This window comes from Bombina bombina, chromosome 1 (assembly GCF_027579735.1).
Source record: "Bombina bombina isolate aBomBom1 chromosome 1, aBomBom1.pri, whole genome shotgun sequence".
Taxonomy (NCBI): Eukaryota; Metazoa; Chordata; class Amphibia; order Anura; family Bombinatoridae; genus Bombina; species Bombina bombina.
In genome coordinates, this window is record NC_069499.1 from 1,472,855,220 (window position 1) to 1,472,873,251 (window position 18,032).

The window sequence follows — 18,032 nt, forward strand, 5'->3', positions numbered from 1 at the left end:
GTGTTGAGTACTGTGTATTTGTGCATGCAGTGCAGAGTACACCTGAGTGTGTTGAGTACTGTGTATTTGTGCATGCAGTGCAGAGTACACCTGAGTGTGTTGAGTACTGTGTATTTGTGCATGCAGTGCAGAGTACACCTGAGTGTGTTGAGTACTGTGTATTTGTGCATACAGTGCAGAGTACACCTGACTGTGTGGAGTACTGTGTATTTGTGCATGCAGGGCAGAGTACACCTGAGTGTGTGGAGTACTGTGTATTTGTGCATGTAGTGCAGAGTACATCTGAGTGTGTGGAGTAAGTACTGTGTATTTGTGCATACAGTACAGAGTACACCTGAGTGTGTGGAGCACTGTGTATTTGTGCATGCAGTGCAGAGTACACCTGAGTGTGTGGAGTACTGTGTATTTGTGCATGCAGTGCAGAGTACACCTGAGTGTGTTGAGTACTGTGTATTTGTGCATGCAGTGCAGAGTACACCTGAGTGTGTTGAGTACTGTGTATTTGTGCATGCAGTGCAGAGTACACCTGAGTGTGTTGAGTACTGTGTATTTGTGCATGCAGTGCAGAGTACACCTGAGTGTGTTGAGTACTGTGTATTTGTGCATACAGTGCAGAGTACACCTGACTGTGTGGAGTACTGTGTATTTGTGCATGCAGGGCAGAGTACACCTGAGTGTGTGGAGTACTGTGTATTTGTGCATGTAGTGCAGAGTACATCTGAGTGTGTGGAGTAAGTACTGTGTATTTGTGCATACAGTACAGAGTACACCTGAGTGTGTTGAGTACTGTGTATTTGTGCATGCAGTGCAGAGTACACCTGAGTGTGTGGAGTACTGTGTATTTGTGCATGCAGTGCAGAGTACACCTGGTGTGTAGAGTACTGTGTATTTGTGCACGCAGTGCAGAGTACACCTGAATGTGTGGAGTACTGTGTATTTGTGCATGCAGTGCAGAGTACACCTGAGTGTGTTGAGTACTGTGTATTTGTGCATACAGTGCAGAGTACACCTGAGTGTGTGGAGTACTGTGTATTTGTGCATGCAGTGCAGAGTACACCTGAGTGTGTGGAGTACTGTGTATTTGTGCATGCAGTGCAGAGTACACCTGAGTGTGTTGAGTACTGTGTATTTGTGCATACAGTGCAAAGTACACCTGAGTGTGTTGAGTACTGTGTATTTGTGCATGCAGTGCAGAGTACACCTGAGTGTGTGAAGTACTGTGTATTTGTGCATGCAGTGCAGAGTATACCTGAGTGTGTGTAGTACTGTGTATTTGTGCATGCAGTGCAGAGTATACCTGAGTGTGTGTAGTAGTGTGTATTTGTGCATGCAGTGCAGAGTACACCTGAGTGTGTTGAGTACTGTGTATTTGTGCATGCAGTGCAGAGTACACCTGAGTGTGTTAAGTACTGTGTATTTGTGCATGCAGTGCAGAGTACACCTGAGTGTGTTGAGTACTGTGTATTTGTGCATGCAGTGCAGAGTATACCCGAGTGTGTGTAGTAGTGTGTATTTGTGCATGCAGTGCAGTGTACACCTGAGTGTGTTGAGTACTGTGTATTTGTGCATGCAGTACAGAGTACACCTGAGTGTGTTGAGTACTGTGTATTTGTGCATGCAGTGCAGAGTACACCTGAGTGTGTTGACTACTGTGTATTTGTGCATGCAGTGCAGAGTACACCTGAGTGTGTTGAGTACTGTGTATTTGTGCATACAGTGCAGAGTACACCTGAGTGTGTGGAGTACTGTGTATTTGTGCATGCAGTGCAGAGTATACCTGAGTGTGTGGAGTACTGTGTATTTGTGCATGCAGTGCAGAGTACACCTGAGTGTGTGGCGTACTGTGTATTTGTGCATACAGTGCAAAGTACACCTGAGTGTGTTGAGTACTGTGTATTTGTGCATGCAGTGCAGAGTACACCTGAGCGTGTGAAGTACTGTGTATTTGTGCATGCAGTGCAGAGTATACCTGAGTGTGTGTAGTAATGTGTATTTGTGCATGCAGTGCAGAGTATACCTGAGTGTGTGTAGTAGTGTGTATTTGTGCATGCAGTGCAGAGTACACCTGAGTGTGTTGAGTACTGTGTATTTGTGCATGCAGTGCAGAGTACACCTGAGTGTGTTGAGTACTGTGTATTTGTGCATGCAGTGCAGAGTACACCTGAGTGTGTTGAGTACTGTGTATTTGTGCATGCAGTGCAGAGTATACCCGAGTGTGTGTAGTAGTGTGTATTTGTGCATGCAGTGCAGAGTACACCTGAGTGTGTTGAGCACTGTGTATTTGTGCATGCAGTGCAGAGTACACCTGAGTGTGTTGAGCACTGTGTATTTGTGCATACAGTACAGAGTACACCTGAGTGTGTGGAGCACTGTGTATTTGTGCATGCAGTGCAGAGTACACCTGAGTGTGTGGAGTACTGTGTATTTGTGCATGCAGTGCAGACTACACCTGAGTGTGTGGAGTACTGTGTATTTGTGCATGCAGTGCAGAGTACACCTGAGTGTGTGGAGTACTGTGTATTTGTGCATGCAGTGCAGAGTACACCTGGTGTGTAGAGTACTGTGTATTTGTGCACGCAGTGCAGAGTACACCTGAATGTGTGGAGTACTGTGTATTTGTGCATGCAGTGCAGAGTACACCTGAGTGTGTTGAGCACTGTGTATTTGTGCATACAGTGCAGAGTACACCTGAGTGTGTGGAGTACTGTGTATTTGTGCATGCAGTGCAGAGTACACCTGAGTGTGTGGAGTACTGTGTATTTGTGCATGCAGTGCAGAGTACACCTGAGTGTGTGGCGTACTGTGTATTTGTGCATACAGTGCAAAGTACACCTGAGTGTGTTGAGTACTGTGTATTTGTGCATGCAGTGCAGAGTACACCTGAGTGTGTGAAGTACTGTGTATTTGTGCATGCAGTGCAGAGTATACCTGAGTGTGTGTAGTACTGTGTATTTGTGCATGCAGTGCAGAGTATACCTGAGTGTGTGTAGTAGTGTGTATTTGTGAATGCAGTGCAGAGTACACCTGAGTGTGTTGAGTACTGTGTATTTGTGCATGCAGTGCAGAGTACACCTGAGTGTGTTGAGTACTGTGTATTTGTGCATGCAGTGCAGAGTACACCTGAGTGTGTTGAGTACTGTGTATTTGTGCATGCAGTGCAGAGTATACCCGAGTGTGTGTAGTAGTGTGTATTTGTGCATGCAGTGCAGAGTACACCTGAGTGTGTTGAGTACTGTGTATTTGTGCATGCAGTGCAGAGTACACCTGAGTGTGTTGAGTACTGTGTATTTGTGCATGCAGTGCAGAGTACACCTGAGTGTGTTGAGTACTGTGTATTTGTGCATGCAGTGCAGAGTACACCTGAGTGTGTTGAGTACTGTGTATTTGTGCATACAGTGCAGCGTACACCTGAGTGTGTGGAGTACTGTGTATTTGTGCATGCAGTGCAGAGTACACCTGAGTGTGTGGAGTACTGTGTATTTGTGCATGCAGTGCAGAGTACACCTGAGTGTGTGGCGTACTGTGTATTTGTGCATACAGTGCAAAGTACACCTGAGTGTGTTGAGTACTGTGTATTTGCGCATGCAGTGCAGAGTACACCTGAGTGTGTGAAGTACTGTGTATTTGTGCATGCAGTGCAGAGTATACCTGAGTGTGTGTAGTACTGTGTATTTGTGCATGCAGTGCAGAGTATACCTGAGTGTGTGTAGTAGTGTGTATTTGTGCATGCAGTGCAGAGTACACCTGAGTGTGTTGAGTACTGTGTATTTGTGCATGCAGTGCAGAGTACACCTGAGTGTGTTGAGTACTGTGTATTTGTGCATGCAGTGCAGAGTACACCTGAGTGTGTTGAGTACTGTGTATTTGTGCATGCAGTGCAGAGTATACCCGAGTGTGTGTAGTAGTGTGTATTTGTGCATGCAGTGCAGAGTACACCTGAGTGTGTTGAGTACTGTGTATTTGTGCATGCAGTGCAGAGTACACCTGAGTGTGTTGAGTACTGTGTATTTGTGCATGCAGTGCAGAGTACACCTGAGTATGTTGAGTACTGTGTATTTGTGCATGCAGTGCAGAGTATACCTGAGTGTGTGTAGTAGTGTGTATTTGTGCATGCAGTGCAGAGTACACCTGAGTGTGTTGAGTACTGTGTATTTGTGCATGCAGTGCAGAGTATACCTGAGTGTGTGTAGTAGTGTGTATTTGTGCATGCAGTGCAGAGTATACCTGAGTGTGTGTAGTAGTGTGTATTTGTGCATGCAGTGCAGAGTACACCTGAGTGTGTTGAGTACTCTGTATTTGTGCATACAGTGCAGAGTACACCTGAGTGTGTGGAGTACTGTGTATTTGTGCAGGCAGTGCAGAGTATACCTGCCTGTGTGTAGTAGTGCGTATTTGTGCATGCAGTGCAGAGTATACCTGAGTGTGTGTAGTAGTGTGCATTTGTGCATATAGTGCAGAGTACACCTGAGTGTGTGGAGTACTGTGTATTTGTGCATGCAGTGCAGAGTACACCTGAGTGTGTTGAGTACTGTGTATTTGTGCATGCAGTGCAGAGTACACCTGAGTGTGTGGAGTACTGTGTATTTGTGCATGCAGTGCAGAGTACACCTGAGTGTGTTGAGTACTGTGTATTTGTGCATGCAGTGCAGAGTACATCTAGTGTGTTGAGTACTGTGTATTTGTGCATACAGTGCAGAGTACACCGGAGTGTGTGGAGTACTGTGTATTTGTGCATGCAGTGCAGAGTACATTTGAGTGTGTTGAGTACCGTGTATTTGTGCATGCAGTGCAGAGTACACCTGAGTGTGTTGAGTACCGTGTATTTGTGCATGCAGTGCAGAGTACATCTAGTGTGTTGAGTACTGTGTATTTGTGCATACAGTGCAGAGTACACCTGAGTGTGTGTAGTAGTGCGTATTTGTGCATGCAGTGCAGAGTACACCTGAGTGTGTTGAGTACTGTGTATTTGTGCATGCAGTGCAGAGTACACCTGAGTGTGTTGAGTACTGTGTATTTGTGCAGAGTATACCTGAGTGTGTAGAGTACTGTGTATTTGTGCAGAGTATACCTGAGTGTGTAGAGTACTGTGTATTTGTGCATGCAGTGCAGAGTACACCTGAGTGTGTTGAGTACTGTGTATTTGTGCATGCAGTGCAGAGTACATCTAGTGTGTTGAGTACTGTGTATTTGTGCATACAGTGCAGAGTACACCTGAGTGTGTGGAGTACTGTGTATTTGTGCATGCAGTGCAGAGTACACCTGAGTGTGTTGAGTACTGTGTATTTGTGCATACAGTGCAGAGTACACCTGAGTGTGTTGAGTACTGTGTATTTGTGCATACAGTACAGAGTACACCTGAGTGTGCGGAGCACTGTGTATTTGTGCATGCAGTGCAGAGTACACCTGAGTGTGTGGAGTACTGTGTATTTGTGCAGGCAGTGCAGAATGAAAGAACAAACTAAGTAGTATACATCTGTGCAGGTATCTCTTTATCCTGCATTATTTCACAGGTTGAATCTAGCACAAAATCTCCTTCCCTATTCCTCTGTGACTGCTGAATTATTCATGCTTGCTGAAGCCTTCGGATCTCCGACTCCTTTGCAATTAGTTACCCTCTTCCCATCTTGCTCACTCTCCCTTCCAGGACTATCAAATAGTAAATCAATGGCCTAACCAGGGAGGGGAGAAGAGAGAAGGGTGAGGCAAAGCCACAGGAACCTGTAATCAGAGCACCCCAGAGGATTCTGTGAGCAGATGGAAATCATTTTTAGATTTGGTCTGGCTACTTGCTTTTCTTTCCAAAGAGAAAACACTCATACAACGTAATTTTCACAAGACAATTATCACACTATATAATGATAATTTTACATCTTTCTTTTCATTATTTAAATGTGGAATAAAATATTGCTATAGAAATGTGATGTACTCTCGCCTCATGGCTCTTTAAACTGGTATTTAAATCACTCCAGTCCATAAGGAGACCATATTATCATATGGTTTTCAAATTATTTTTCCTGACCTTGCACTGTTAAAACCCTTCAGAAACTTTGCACTGAGACTCCTGTCCAGTGGATTCGCAAATCACCAGAAAACGCATCTCACACCGTGACCTCGATCACATACTTGGCGACGTGCGCAAAAACCAGTGTCAATTTTTTTTTCTCAAATCACGTGATCACAAACCCGGAGCAGCAGACAAGATACGCGCGTAGATTTTTCACAGCGTGCGCATTTTATACACCCATAGACTAACATAGAACTAGTGTCGATAGTTGGTATCACAAAGGCAGCTCATGGACTTAAGTGAGCAGAATGGATATATTTTACTCCATTTTCAGCTTGCCACACATAAGCAGATGCAGCAACCCTTGCGAACAGTAAAAAAGCAAAGTAAGTCCCTGGAAGGCTTAACAAACACCTAACGCATGCACACATACATTTAAGTTGCGTTAAGGAAACACAAAGAGGCGCCACATAGGGTAATATTGACTATATGTGGACTCAGACGAAGCAGGCCGCACTCTTGCAAAATAGATTGATGGTCAGACGGGTCCTGTTAAGGAAACACAAAGAGGCGCCACATAGGGTAATATTCACTAGACAAGCCAACAGTGCATAGGTGTGTTTAGTTAATCCCTTATGGGTGGGTACTCACAAGCGAGACGGCACAACCAGCGTGCCTAGCTAGGCAGTGCGGGACCAACAGAGTCGCCCGTAACACTCACAGAGGATACCGGAACGTCGTGTGTCAGGTCATGCGACGAGGAGGGCCAATCCCAAGGAAGCGGACAGTGAATATCTAGTCACCGGAGATCAGTAGGATGGCAGCAGAGGGGGCATCACAGAGGAGCCAGGAGATCAAATATACAAATAACGATCATCCGTATAATAAAAGTTCGAGCAAGTAGATTAAAAAGTGTGAAGACTTTATTGAATATAACACTAACACAGCAACGCGTTTCTCAGCAACACATATGCCGTTTCATCAGGCTGTATAAAAGTTAACAACTACTTGCTCTATAAATTCAGAATGGCATTGCTATCTGGTAGAGGTAGATTGGTGATTGCTTATTCAGTCTTTCTCTTTCAGAGGCGTATGTATTATTCTGACGCTGAAAGGTGTTTTTTGACACTGACCTCTGATTGGCTAGCATTTCTGAATTTATAGAGCAAGTAGTTGTTAACTTTTATACAGCCTGATGAAACGGCATATGTGTTGCTGAGAAACGCGTTGCTGTGTTAGTGTTGTATTCAATAAAGTCTACACACTTTTTAATCTACTTGCTCAAACTTTTATTATACGGATTATTGTTATATGTATATTTGATCTCCTGGCTCCTATTTGATGCCCCCTCTGCTGCCATTCTACTGATCTCCGGTGACTGGATATTCACTGTCCGCTTCTCTTCCTTGGGATTGGCCCTCCTCGTCGCATGACCTGACGCACGACTTCCGGTATCTTCTGTGAGTCTTACGGGCGACTCTGTTGGTCCCGTACTGCCTAGCTAGGCACTCCGGTTGTGCCGTCTCGCTTGTGAATACCCACCCATAAGGGGTTAACTAAACACACATATGCACTGTTGGCTTGTCTAGTGAATATTACCCTATGTGGCGCCTCTTTGTGTTTCCTTAACAGGACCCGTCTGACCATCAATCTATTGGCGTCCTAGTATTATCTGTTTGAACAGTTAAGTTGCACATATCAAACAGTAAAACCTTTTCTGGCCACTTAATTAATCAAACAAGTATCCGCCCTCTGCAAGTGTGTCAAACCAATCACAAACAGCACAACCTCTCACCTGCAGCCTTAAAACACCTGACAGACAATGCACACCCTGGTTACCCACCATGTTTCCCTTGCAGTCGGTTTGCATGTCGGTTTATTATTTTCTTTCAGTTTCAATTTTTACGTGTGAATTTAACATAAAAAAAACGACTCTTTATTTTCAACTTACACATGCAATATACTGGCGTAAATAACTGGCGACGCCAGAAATGTGTAGTTGCGCATATTTCTGAACCTCGCCAGTTTGGCCTACTTACGCCAGTATATCATATGGCTGTGTGTGTTACGTGATTCACCTGATGTGCAAGGTGAACTTATGGCGACGTGGGTTCCATCAGTTGCACTGGAAACTTGAAGCCTGAGGAAACAGTCTGTGACTGAGAAACGCCTCGCTGTATTTTAATTTATGTCAGTAAAGTTTTACTCTTTTTTATCTCAAACACTTGCTACTGTGTTTTATTTGGATTTTCACTGGGTCCACTGGACCTCTGCGGATTGCCTCCTGTGGAAGCCCTGATACAGTCTGTTGGGTGACTTGATTGATCCCTTCCTGTCTGACTAGCATCAAGGGAGATGCTTTACACTTTGTGAGTATATACCTTACCACACATACCATTGCTTTTGGCATAAGACAGTACTAGGCCATATAGGCACCTCTGTGTTCCCTTGTGTTCCACTACAGATCTCCTATCTCCACCTTGAGAGCTCGGTCTGCTGGGTGACTGTTATAGATCCCAGACTGCTCCCATTGCACTAACTGGAGTGCATCCTAGATTGTGAGTTGAATACAATACAATCTGATAGTTCTCCTATTTGGATCAAACAATATTAGGCCATGTGGCGCATCTGTCTTCTTCTCTGTTTATAGGTTGCACTGGAAATTACACAACATATGTGATCGCGCCCCAGATTTTTTATTTAATTCAACCACCTTTCTCTCTTGATCTTTTTCTAGTTTACAAAAAGGAAAGCATATTGCTCAAATCAAATAATCTGAAACATGTTCAGAAATAAATAATGAGTGTGTTTTTTGTTAATTAAAAAAAAAAGCTAGATTCTTATTGATTTTCAAGTGCTAACCCAATCTTAATAAAGGAAACCCATAGTTTCTGGATTTAACACACACATCATTTGTGAGACTTAAAGGGACATGATATCCAAATGTTTAAGCACTTGGAAGTGATGCAGCATAGCTGTAAAAAGCTAACCAGAAAATATCATCTTAACATCTCTATGTAAAAAAGGAAGATATTTTACCTCAAGATTTCCTCAGACGCAACATCCCATTGTAAAGGGACTTTAAGCAGCCAATCAGGACTTGCAAATGAGCATGCATCTAGCATGTGCAGGCACAGTCATGTTATTTTCATACTCAGTTTAAGGAATTTTACTATGAAATATCATGAGATTTAAGTAAAATCTCATGAGATAACAGTACAGCAAAGCATGACCTCAGCACTGCTGATGCTGATTGGCTGTTTTTCCCCCAACTGTGCTGGACAGTAGCTGGAGGATAACTGTTCACAGAGCCCTTACTTTTGTGAGCTGAATACATTTTGAGGAAACATATCTTCCTTTGACATAAATATGTTCAGGGAATATTTTCTTGTTAGCTTTTTGCAGTTATGCTGCATCACTTACTAGTGATTTAACATATGGGTATTATGTCCCTTTAACTAGTTCAAACAGTGTCAATTTTGATGCATTGGAACACTGTAAAAAATAATGCCAACACAAGCTCGCAAGCTGAGGTTAAGGATTCAACACAGCTAACCCTAATATATTAAAATGGCGGGAACAATTGTTTTAATGAGTACATATATGTAGACTGTGAGCTCTCCGGAGCAGGGCCCTCTTCCTCCTGTACTAGATTTGTTTAGTTTTGTTATGTTTTGTATTTTATCACAAATCCTTGTCATTGTATACCCTTATCATTGTACCCAGCGCTACAGAATTTGGTGGCGCTATACAAATAAATGATAATATATATACCGGTATATATATTATACACACATACATACATAGATAGATATATAGCTAGACACACAGATATACACATAGATACTGTAACAAATGATCTGCATACAAAATTATTTTTTTATAAGCAATTTCGTTATGTAAGAGCTAATTTCCATTGAGCCATAATTTGGTTTGCAAGAGGTTGCAAACCCGATAAATATACTGTCAAAAGTAATTTCATGTATTGACTGCTTCCAATGGTGTGTTATACCACATAGAAAGTATTAGAAGCGGTTAAACGATAATTTACACCAGGTTTCCAATGAAAGCTCAAACCGTAAATACACTGGCCTAGTTACCATTGAGGTTGTAAAGTTTGGAAACTGATGATAAAATAAAAATTCTCTATAGACTTTAATGGAGATTAATGTTTTTACCACCAGTTTCCAAATATTACCACCTCAATGGAAACTAGGCCACTGTCGGAGGCTGTCGATATATTAACAAAATTATACCCAGCTCAACTAGGTGTAAAAAAGGAAAACTTAGCTTTTTGAGGCCTAGTTCCCATTGAAATGTTAAAACTTGCAAATAATGCAAAAAGTGTTTTAATGTAGAAAAAAGTTGTAATATGTAATATTTATTGTCCCATGTATAGGAATTTACATATAAGAATATATGCAAGCACATATCTAAAAAATCTTTAGAGGCAAAATATTATAGTCTAAGGTCAGATTACCATTGCAAGGGTCAGATTACCATAGCAACTAACTTATAGTGCGATTTTCGAGAAATCTGACATCGGATAGAAGCGTTAATACAACATTAACTTACACCTACACGAAAAGAGCGACTAAACACACTGTGCAAAATATTTTATTGGAAACCTGGTACTAAAAATGGAGCTGTAAACTACTTTTAGCTGTCTGCAACTTCGGTAGCTTCCGGCTCCATTTTTAACGGCTCAATTGAAATGAGCCCTAAGTCAGGTAAGCTACAGCATGCACTCCAGCTTCTCAGGGTAAGAGAACAAAAAATAAAAATATTTTGATGGGGTAAATTAGAAGAAAAGAAGTAAAAAAATAGTATATTTTTTCCATTGAGATAGAGATGATCATACACTACAGGTGATATGTGCTGCCTGGTAAATCTCACCTGGGTAGATGCATGGGTTTAGGGTTTACCTCTCAGCTATGTTTCCTGGGCAGTTGTGAGTTACACATGCTGCAGGGTGTGCAGGGAACAACATACATAGTGCTGCTAGACAACACTATTCATGTTGTTCCCTGCACCATGCATAACTTATAACTGTCCAGGAAACATGGCTGAGGTGGCAACTCTAGTGTGGGTGTTTATGTGAGATGGTAGAGGTGTGTGGGCTTTCATTAATCTCATCTAATGCACAAGATGGGGAATTACAAATGGTCACTCACGTAAGCAGGAGACATTTGGAGCGTTTGGCAAGTCCCAAGCAGGTAATGAGGCAGATAACCAGATCCACAATAAACAGGAAGAGATAAGAAAGCCACCTGAAAAGGAAACATCAGATAACTGTTCAGAGACATAAGGCTTGTGAAAGCTGAATATGGCTGTAAATCTAGCTATAAAGAGAATAAAAAAAACACAATGTGGAAGAAAGATGAGAGAAAAAAAAATCTATATAACAGGGGGGATGAGATTCAAAGGAATATAAAAGCCACTAAGGGTCAGAGTTTGGTGGTCATTTTGGCCTTTGGATTGAAACTTGTTTTCCTCACCTGTTTCTACACCTTCTATGTTTTATTTATGATTTATGTGATTATCCCTCAATAAAATATAAAATACTTTTTAACTATTGTGTGCAACTTATTAGAGAGGAGGCTGAATGGAATGTGTGCCCCTGCTTTATCATGTGGATTCAGATCACCCAATAAGAGGTAGACCCACTGATGGGGGGTCTAGACCTTAAAAAATTGTGATGCAGAAAAAAGGTTGCCACAAAGCTCTGTATCAAGACTGGAGGGGGGAGGTAATTAGCAGATATGTGTGATTACAGCTTCTGATCTGCTCACCATCTGTTTTCTACTGGGGAGACGCAATGCTGTGGCTCCATAACATGACTTTACCTATGTGTTTAACACATTTGCTGGGTTTAAACCCACAGTAATCTTTTCTTATTTAAATACCAATTTTTGCCCCATTTACCTCTATTCATGTACTACTAGAGCAAATAAAAAGCAAAAACTGGACTGTACTGCAAGTTCATGCTTGTTGACACTTTTGAGAATTCGTGGTGCTACCACGATTGGGGGCACCTAGCACCCCACAGCGCCCCCAGTGAATTGTCACAAAGTTTCACAGGCTATAAACAGCGAATCTGCACTCTTCTCTTGGCATTAGGAAACAGTTTTCTTTGTCTTCCAGATATATTACATCTAGTATTACAATAATGGAATGCGCTACAATCCAGGAGGAATTGCAGACATTATAATCAATATGTAGGTAACATATATGGCAATTTGTTATTTACTTTCAACCAGGGTAAATCTTCATTATTCAGACACTAAATATTCTCAAATAATTCAGCCTACAATTGTTTTAAAAAAAATCCAAAAAGCAAATTCTGTAACCTGCAAATACTGCAAATCAAGTAGTTGGTGTAGGAAATTTGCAGCAGCAGGGAGTGTGGGACACATCACAATTTCTTCACAAAAAAGCAAAACCACTCTCACTAAAGTAACAAATGATCTGTTATCAGCTAAAGCAAAGGGAGACACCACCTTACAAATACTTCTGGATCTATCCGCTGCTTTCAACAAAGTTGACCATCCTACATTCTTTTGGCATCTGAGAGACAGCACTCTCATGGTTTGCTTCAGATCTCTCAAACCGCTCGTTTTCAGATTCCTTTAACCGCATATCCTTTGCCTCTCTCAGTAGGCTCTGTCTTGGGTCCCTTACTTTTTCTCTCTATATATCCTCCCTTGGAAAACTTATCTCATCCTTTGGCTTCCAGTGTTACTTATATGCTGATGATACCCAAAACTATGTTTCCTGTCCTAATATCTCTCCCTCTTTACTCACCCAGATTACCAACTGCCTCTCTGCAATTTCCTCTTGGATGTCTTCACACTACCTCCAACTCAATCTGTCTAAAACTGAGCTGCTTCTTATTCCCCCCTCTTCGAGACATCCGACACCTGACATTTCTGCTGTCTTGGGGTCACACGACTCACATTCACCCCACACATACAAGCACTTACCAAATCCTACCGTGCACAACTACACAGCATTTCCAGAATTCACCCTTTCCTTACTCAAAATACTACAAAAATACTAATTAATTCCTTCATTTTGTCATGCATTGGCTATTGCAATCTACTTCTAAATGACCTTCCCAAACACTGACTCTCCTCCCTCCAGTCTATTATGAATGCTTCAGCTATACGGATTTTGGTGGCGCTATACAAATAAATTATAATAATTATAATGAGGTGTTTAATGTCCCTTTTAGGTTCTTAAACTAAACTAAAATAAAATGTATTGAGCCATAAAGTAGAACGCTCTCTTGATTTCAAAGGAACACTCAAGTCAAAATGAAACTTTCTGTCACACATCTGCCATTTTCAAAATTGTGCAGTCTTTTTACATACACACTTTCTGAGGGACCAGCACCTATTGAGCATGTGCAAGAGTTCAGTGTATACGCGTATGAGTCTGTGATTGGCTGATGGCTGTCACATGGTACAGGGGCTAAAAAAAAGGAAATTTATGCTTACCTGATAAATTTATTTCTTTTTCGATACGACGAGTCCACGGATTTCATCCTTACTTGTGGGATATCGCCTCCTGGTCAGCAGGAGGAGGCAAAGAGCACCACAGTAGAGGTGTATAAATAGCTCCTCCCTTCCCTCCCAATCTAGTCATTCGACCGAAGTTAGGAAGAGAAAGGAAAAGCCAAGGTGCAGAGGTGTCTGAAGTTTAACAAAAATATAATAACCTGTCTCAAAAGAACAGGGCGGGCCGTGGACTCGTCGTATCGAAAAAGAAATAAATATATCAGATAAGCATAAATTTCCTTTTCTTTTTCAAGATACGACGAGTCCACGGATTTCATCCTTATTTGTGGGATACAATACCAAAGCTATAGTACACGAATGAAAAGGGAGGGACAAGACAGGGAACCTAAATGGAAGACACCACTGCCAGAAGAACTCTCCTCCCAAAAACAGCCTCAGCCGAGGCAAAAGCATCAAATTTGCAAAATTAGGAAAAAGTATGAAGAGAGGACCAAGTTGCAGCCTGCAAAGCTGTGCAAAATGAGCCGTAAACCTCTCAGGAGGGTGCTGCCCAGTAATCTCATATGCGAGACATATGATACTCTTCATCCACACAGAAAGAGAAGAAGCCGTAGCTTTCAAACCCTCACGTCCTTAGTCACCTGAAGATAAAACTTCATGGCCCGAATCACATCAAAAGAAGTCTCTCCTTCTGGGAAGAAGTATTAGAACACAAGGAAGGAACAACGTTCCTATCCGAAACAACTTTAGGAAGAAAATCGAACTTTGTTCAAAGCACAACCATATCTTAGTAGAAAATAAGGTATCAAGATTCGCATTGTAGTGCCAAGAGTTCTTAGACTCTTTGCGCAGAAGAAATAGCAATCCAGAAAAAGAACTTTCCAAGATAACACTTGATATCTAAGGAATGCATAGGCTCAAACGGAGCACCTTGAAGAACTTTGAACACAGGCCCGATTCTTACCAAGGCCTGACAAAAAGATTGTACATCTGGTACACCTGCTAGACGTTTGTGAAACAAAAAGGATAGAGCCTAAATTTGACCCTTTAGGGAAATAGCAGATAAACCCTTCTCCAGACCTTCCTGGAGAAAAAACAAAACTCTAGGAATCCTAACCCTACTCCAAGAGTAGCCCTTGGATTCACACCAATAAAAGTATCTATACCAAATCTTATGGTAGATCTTTCTAGTTACAGGCTTACGAGCCTGAATCAAGGTCTCTAAGACCAGATCAGAGAACCCACGCTTGGATAAAATTAAGCGTTCAATCTCCACGCAGACAGCTGCAGAGAAGCTAGATTTGGATGAAGGAATGTATGTATGTATGTATGTATTGGGTACTTGTAAAGCGCGGCTAATTACCCGTAAGGGTCTCAAGGCGCTGCTCATTTTATCGACCTCGGAAGGATGAAAGGCTGAGTGGACCTCGCCGGGGATCGAACCTGCAACACTTGGGTTGCTACAGAGCTCAGCCACAGTGCCTTAGCATGCTGAGCTATCTGTCCTTCCTCAATGGCAGTCTCCAAGGTGGTAGAGATGCCATCTCTATCAGATCTGCATACCAAATTCTTCGAGGCCATGCCGGTGCTATGAGTATCACTGACGCCCACTTCTGTTTGAGTCGGGCAAGTACCCAAGGAAGAAGTGCAAATGGAGGAAAACAGGTATGCTAGATTGAAGTTCCAAGGAACCGCGAGAGCATCTATTAATGTTGCCTGGGGGTCCCTGGATCTCGACCCGTATCTCAGAAGTTTGGCATTCCTTCGAGATGCCAGCAGATCCAACTCCCGCTGTCCCCACTTGAGGATCGGTTTGGAAAACACCTCTGGATGGAGTTCCCACTCCCTCGGATGGAATGTCTGTCTGCACAAGAAATCCGTCTCCCAATTGTCTACTCCCGGGAATGTGGATCGCTGACAGGCAACAAGAATGGGTCTCCGCCCATTGAATAATTTTGGATACTTCTGTCATCGCTAGGGAACTGCTTGTTCCCTCATGATGAGTGATGTAAGCCACAGAAGTTATATTGATAAATCTGTCCGCGGCTAACCAAGACCATGCCAGAAGCGCATAAAGAATCGCTATCAGTTCTAGAATGTTTATAGGGAGAACTGACTCAGACAGAGACCAAAGTCTCTGAGCCTTCATGGAGTACCAGACAGCTCCCCACCCCAGAAGGCTGGCATCTGTAGTCACAATTTCCCAAGCCGGCCTGCGAAAGCAGGTTCCCTGGGATAGATGATCCAGAGACAACCACCACTGAAGAGAATCCCTTGTCTCCTGATCTAGAGTTATCAGAGGAGACAGGGCTGTATAATCCCCGTTCCATTGCCTGACCATGCTTAGTTGTAGAGGTCTGAGATGGAACCGAGCAAAAGGGAAGATATCCATTGTCGCCACCATCAGCCCAACTACCTCCATACATTGAGCCCACGAAGGCCGGAGAGCGGACTGAAGGACACAACAGGTATGTAACAACTTTGTTTTCCTGACCTCTGTCAGAAAAAAATTTATCGACAGAGAATCTATTATGGACACTAGAAAGGTTACCCTTGAACTTGGAAATAAGGAGCTTTTTTCCAGATTTATCTTCCACCCATGAGTACACAGGAAGGATAACACCAGGTGGGAATGGGATCTGGCTAGTTGAAATGATGGCGCTTGAATTAGAATGTCGTCCAGATATGGCGCCACTCCAATGCCCTTGCGGTCGAAGAACTGCCAGAAGAGATCCCAGCACCTTTGAAAATATTCTTGGAGCAGTGGCCAGGCCGAGAGGCAACGCCACGCACTGAAAGTGTTTGCTAAGAATGCAAACCTTAGAAATTTGCAAGGATCCCTGTGAATGGGAACATGTAGGCATGCGTCCTTTAGGTCCACTGTGGTCATGAACTGACCCTCTTGAATCAGTGGTAGCATGGAACGTACAGATTCCATCTTGAAAGACGGAACTCTTAGAAATTTGTTTAAACCCTTGAGGTCTAAGATCGGTCTGAAGGTTCCCCCTCTTTTTGGGAACCACAAACAGATTTGAGAAAAAACCCTGACCCTTTTCCTGTGCTGGAACGGGAACGATCACTCCCCTGACAGAGAGATCCTCTACGCATCGTAAGAACGCCTCTCTTATTATCTTGGCTGTAGATAATCTTGAAGGCAGGAACCTGCCGATAGGGGAAAAATTTCTGAATTCCAATTTGTACCCCTGGGACACTATTTCTAAAGCCCAGGGATCCTGAACACCCCGCACCCAAACCTGAACAAAAAGGGATAGTCTGCCCCCTACCAGATCCGGCCTCGGATCGGGGGCATGCCCTTCACGCTGACTTAGTCTCAATTTCAGGCTTCTTGGTTTGCCTGGGCTTCCAAGAAGGGTTGGGCCTCCATGCAGGCTTAGGTTGTTGTTTCCGCTTGGCGGAGGAAGAGGAAGCAATTCCTTTGTTATTCCAAAAGGAACGAACATTAGTCTGTCGTCCTTTAAGTTTAATCTTCTTATCCTGCGGGAGAAGATGTTAAAGGGTATTGAACCCGGGGGTACCTTCTTCATGTGCAGTGTTAATACCCACTATGCTACAGAAGTAGCCAGAGATATCAGAAATGATCTCCTTCAGAGCAGAACCAAACAAGGTCTTACCCTTGTAAGGAATAGTAAGGAGCTTAGACTTAGAAGACACATCCACAGACCATGGCTTTAGCCATAAGGTCCCGCGGTTTAGGACCGAAAAACCCGAACTCTTAGTTGCCAGCTTAAAGACCTGCAAAGAAGCGTCTGTAATAAAGGCATTAGCGTTTCATAGCTATTATCTGGTCTTGTATCTCCTCCATGGGAGTCTGACTGAAACGACTCAGATAGATTGTCAAATCAGTATGCCGTCGCACCCGCAACGGTAATTTAATCACCCGTAATGTTCTCAAAGCGCTGTCAATATTATTAAAATGGCCAGTCAGCACCTGGATGCGATCAACAACCTTTGAGCTGCAAAGCCACATGACCACTGAAATCGAACTTGCAACCCTTGGGTTGCTACAGAGTTAAGCCCTAGTGTCTTAGCATGTGTCGAGCTACCTGACCGGTTATATTCATTTATGTGTGTTTTTATACCATCCTAAGTCACAAAGGATGATATAACAAAAAACAGTTCCAATTCGTTTAATAAAATTTTTACACAAAAAATGGTACTGTCTCTTTAAAATATAAAAGAGCATCTTATTTATGTCATGCAGAACCAGACCAATATTAATATCAATATTGCTGTAACCAGACATTGCTAAGAACATCAAAGCAATGTCTATGCAGGGAACCGCAGAGCACTGCCTGTGGGTGAGCAATAATTGCAGACACTATAGGTAGAAAATGTGGAAAGTATTTACCGGTGTCACCAGACTTCTAACCGTCACATTATAAGGAGTATATAAAAGAAAAATCAACACAAGCAAATATGTTAACATTTTTCCTCTATATTAACTTGCAGAAATAAAAAGAGTGTAATATTGAAATCCTCTTATTTCT

General features: G+C 42.6%; 1 protein-coding gene across 1 annotated transcript in view; it reads right to left on the reverse strand.

Annotated features, from left to right (window-relative positions):
• Window positions 1-18,032, reverse strand: part of TTYH2 (tweety family member 2) — a 310,797-nt gene that overhangs the window by 152,935 nt on the left and 139,830 nt on the right. The window contains exon 5 of the mRNA XM_053706960.1: window positions 11,179-11,274. Within this exon, the coding sequence (XP_053562935.1) occupies window positions 11,179-11,274 (96 nt within the window). The remainder of the gene's footprint in view (window positions 1-11,178; window positions 11,275-18,032) is intronic.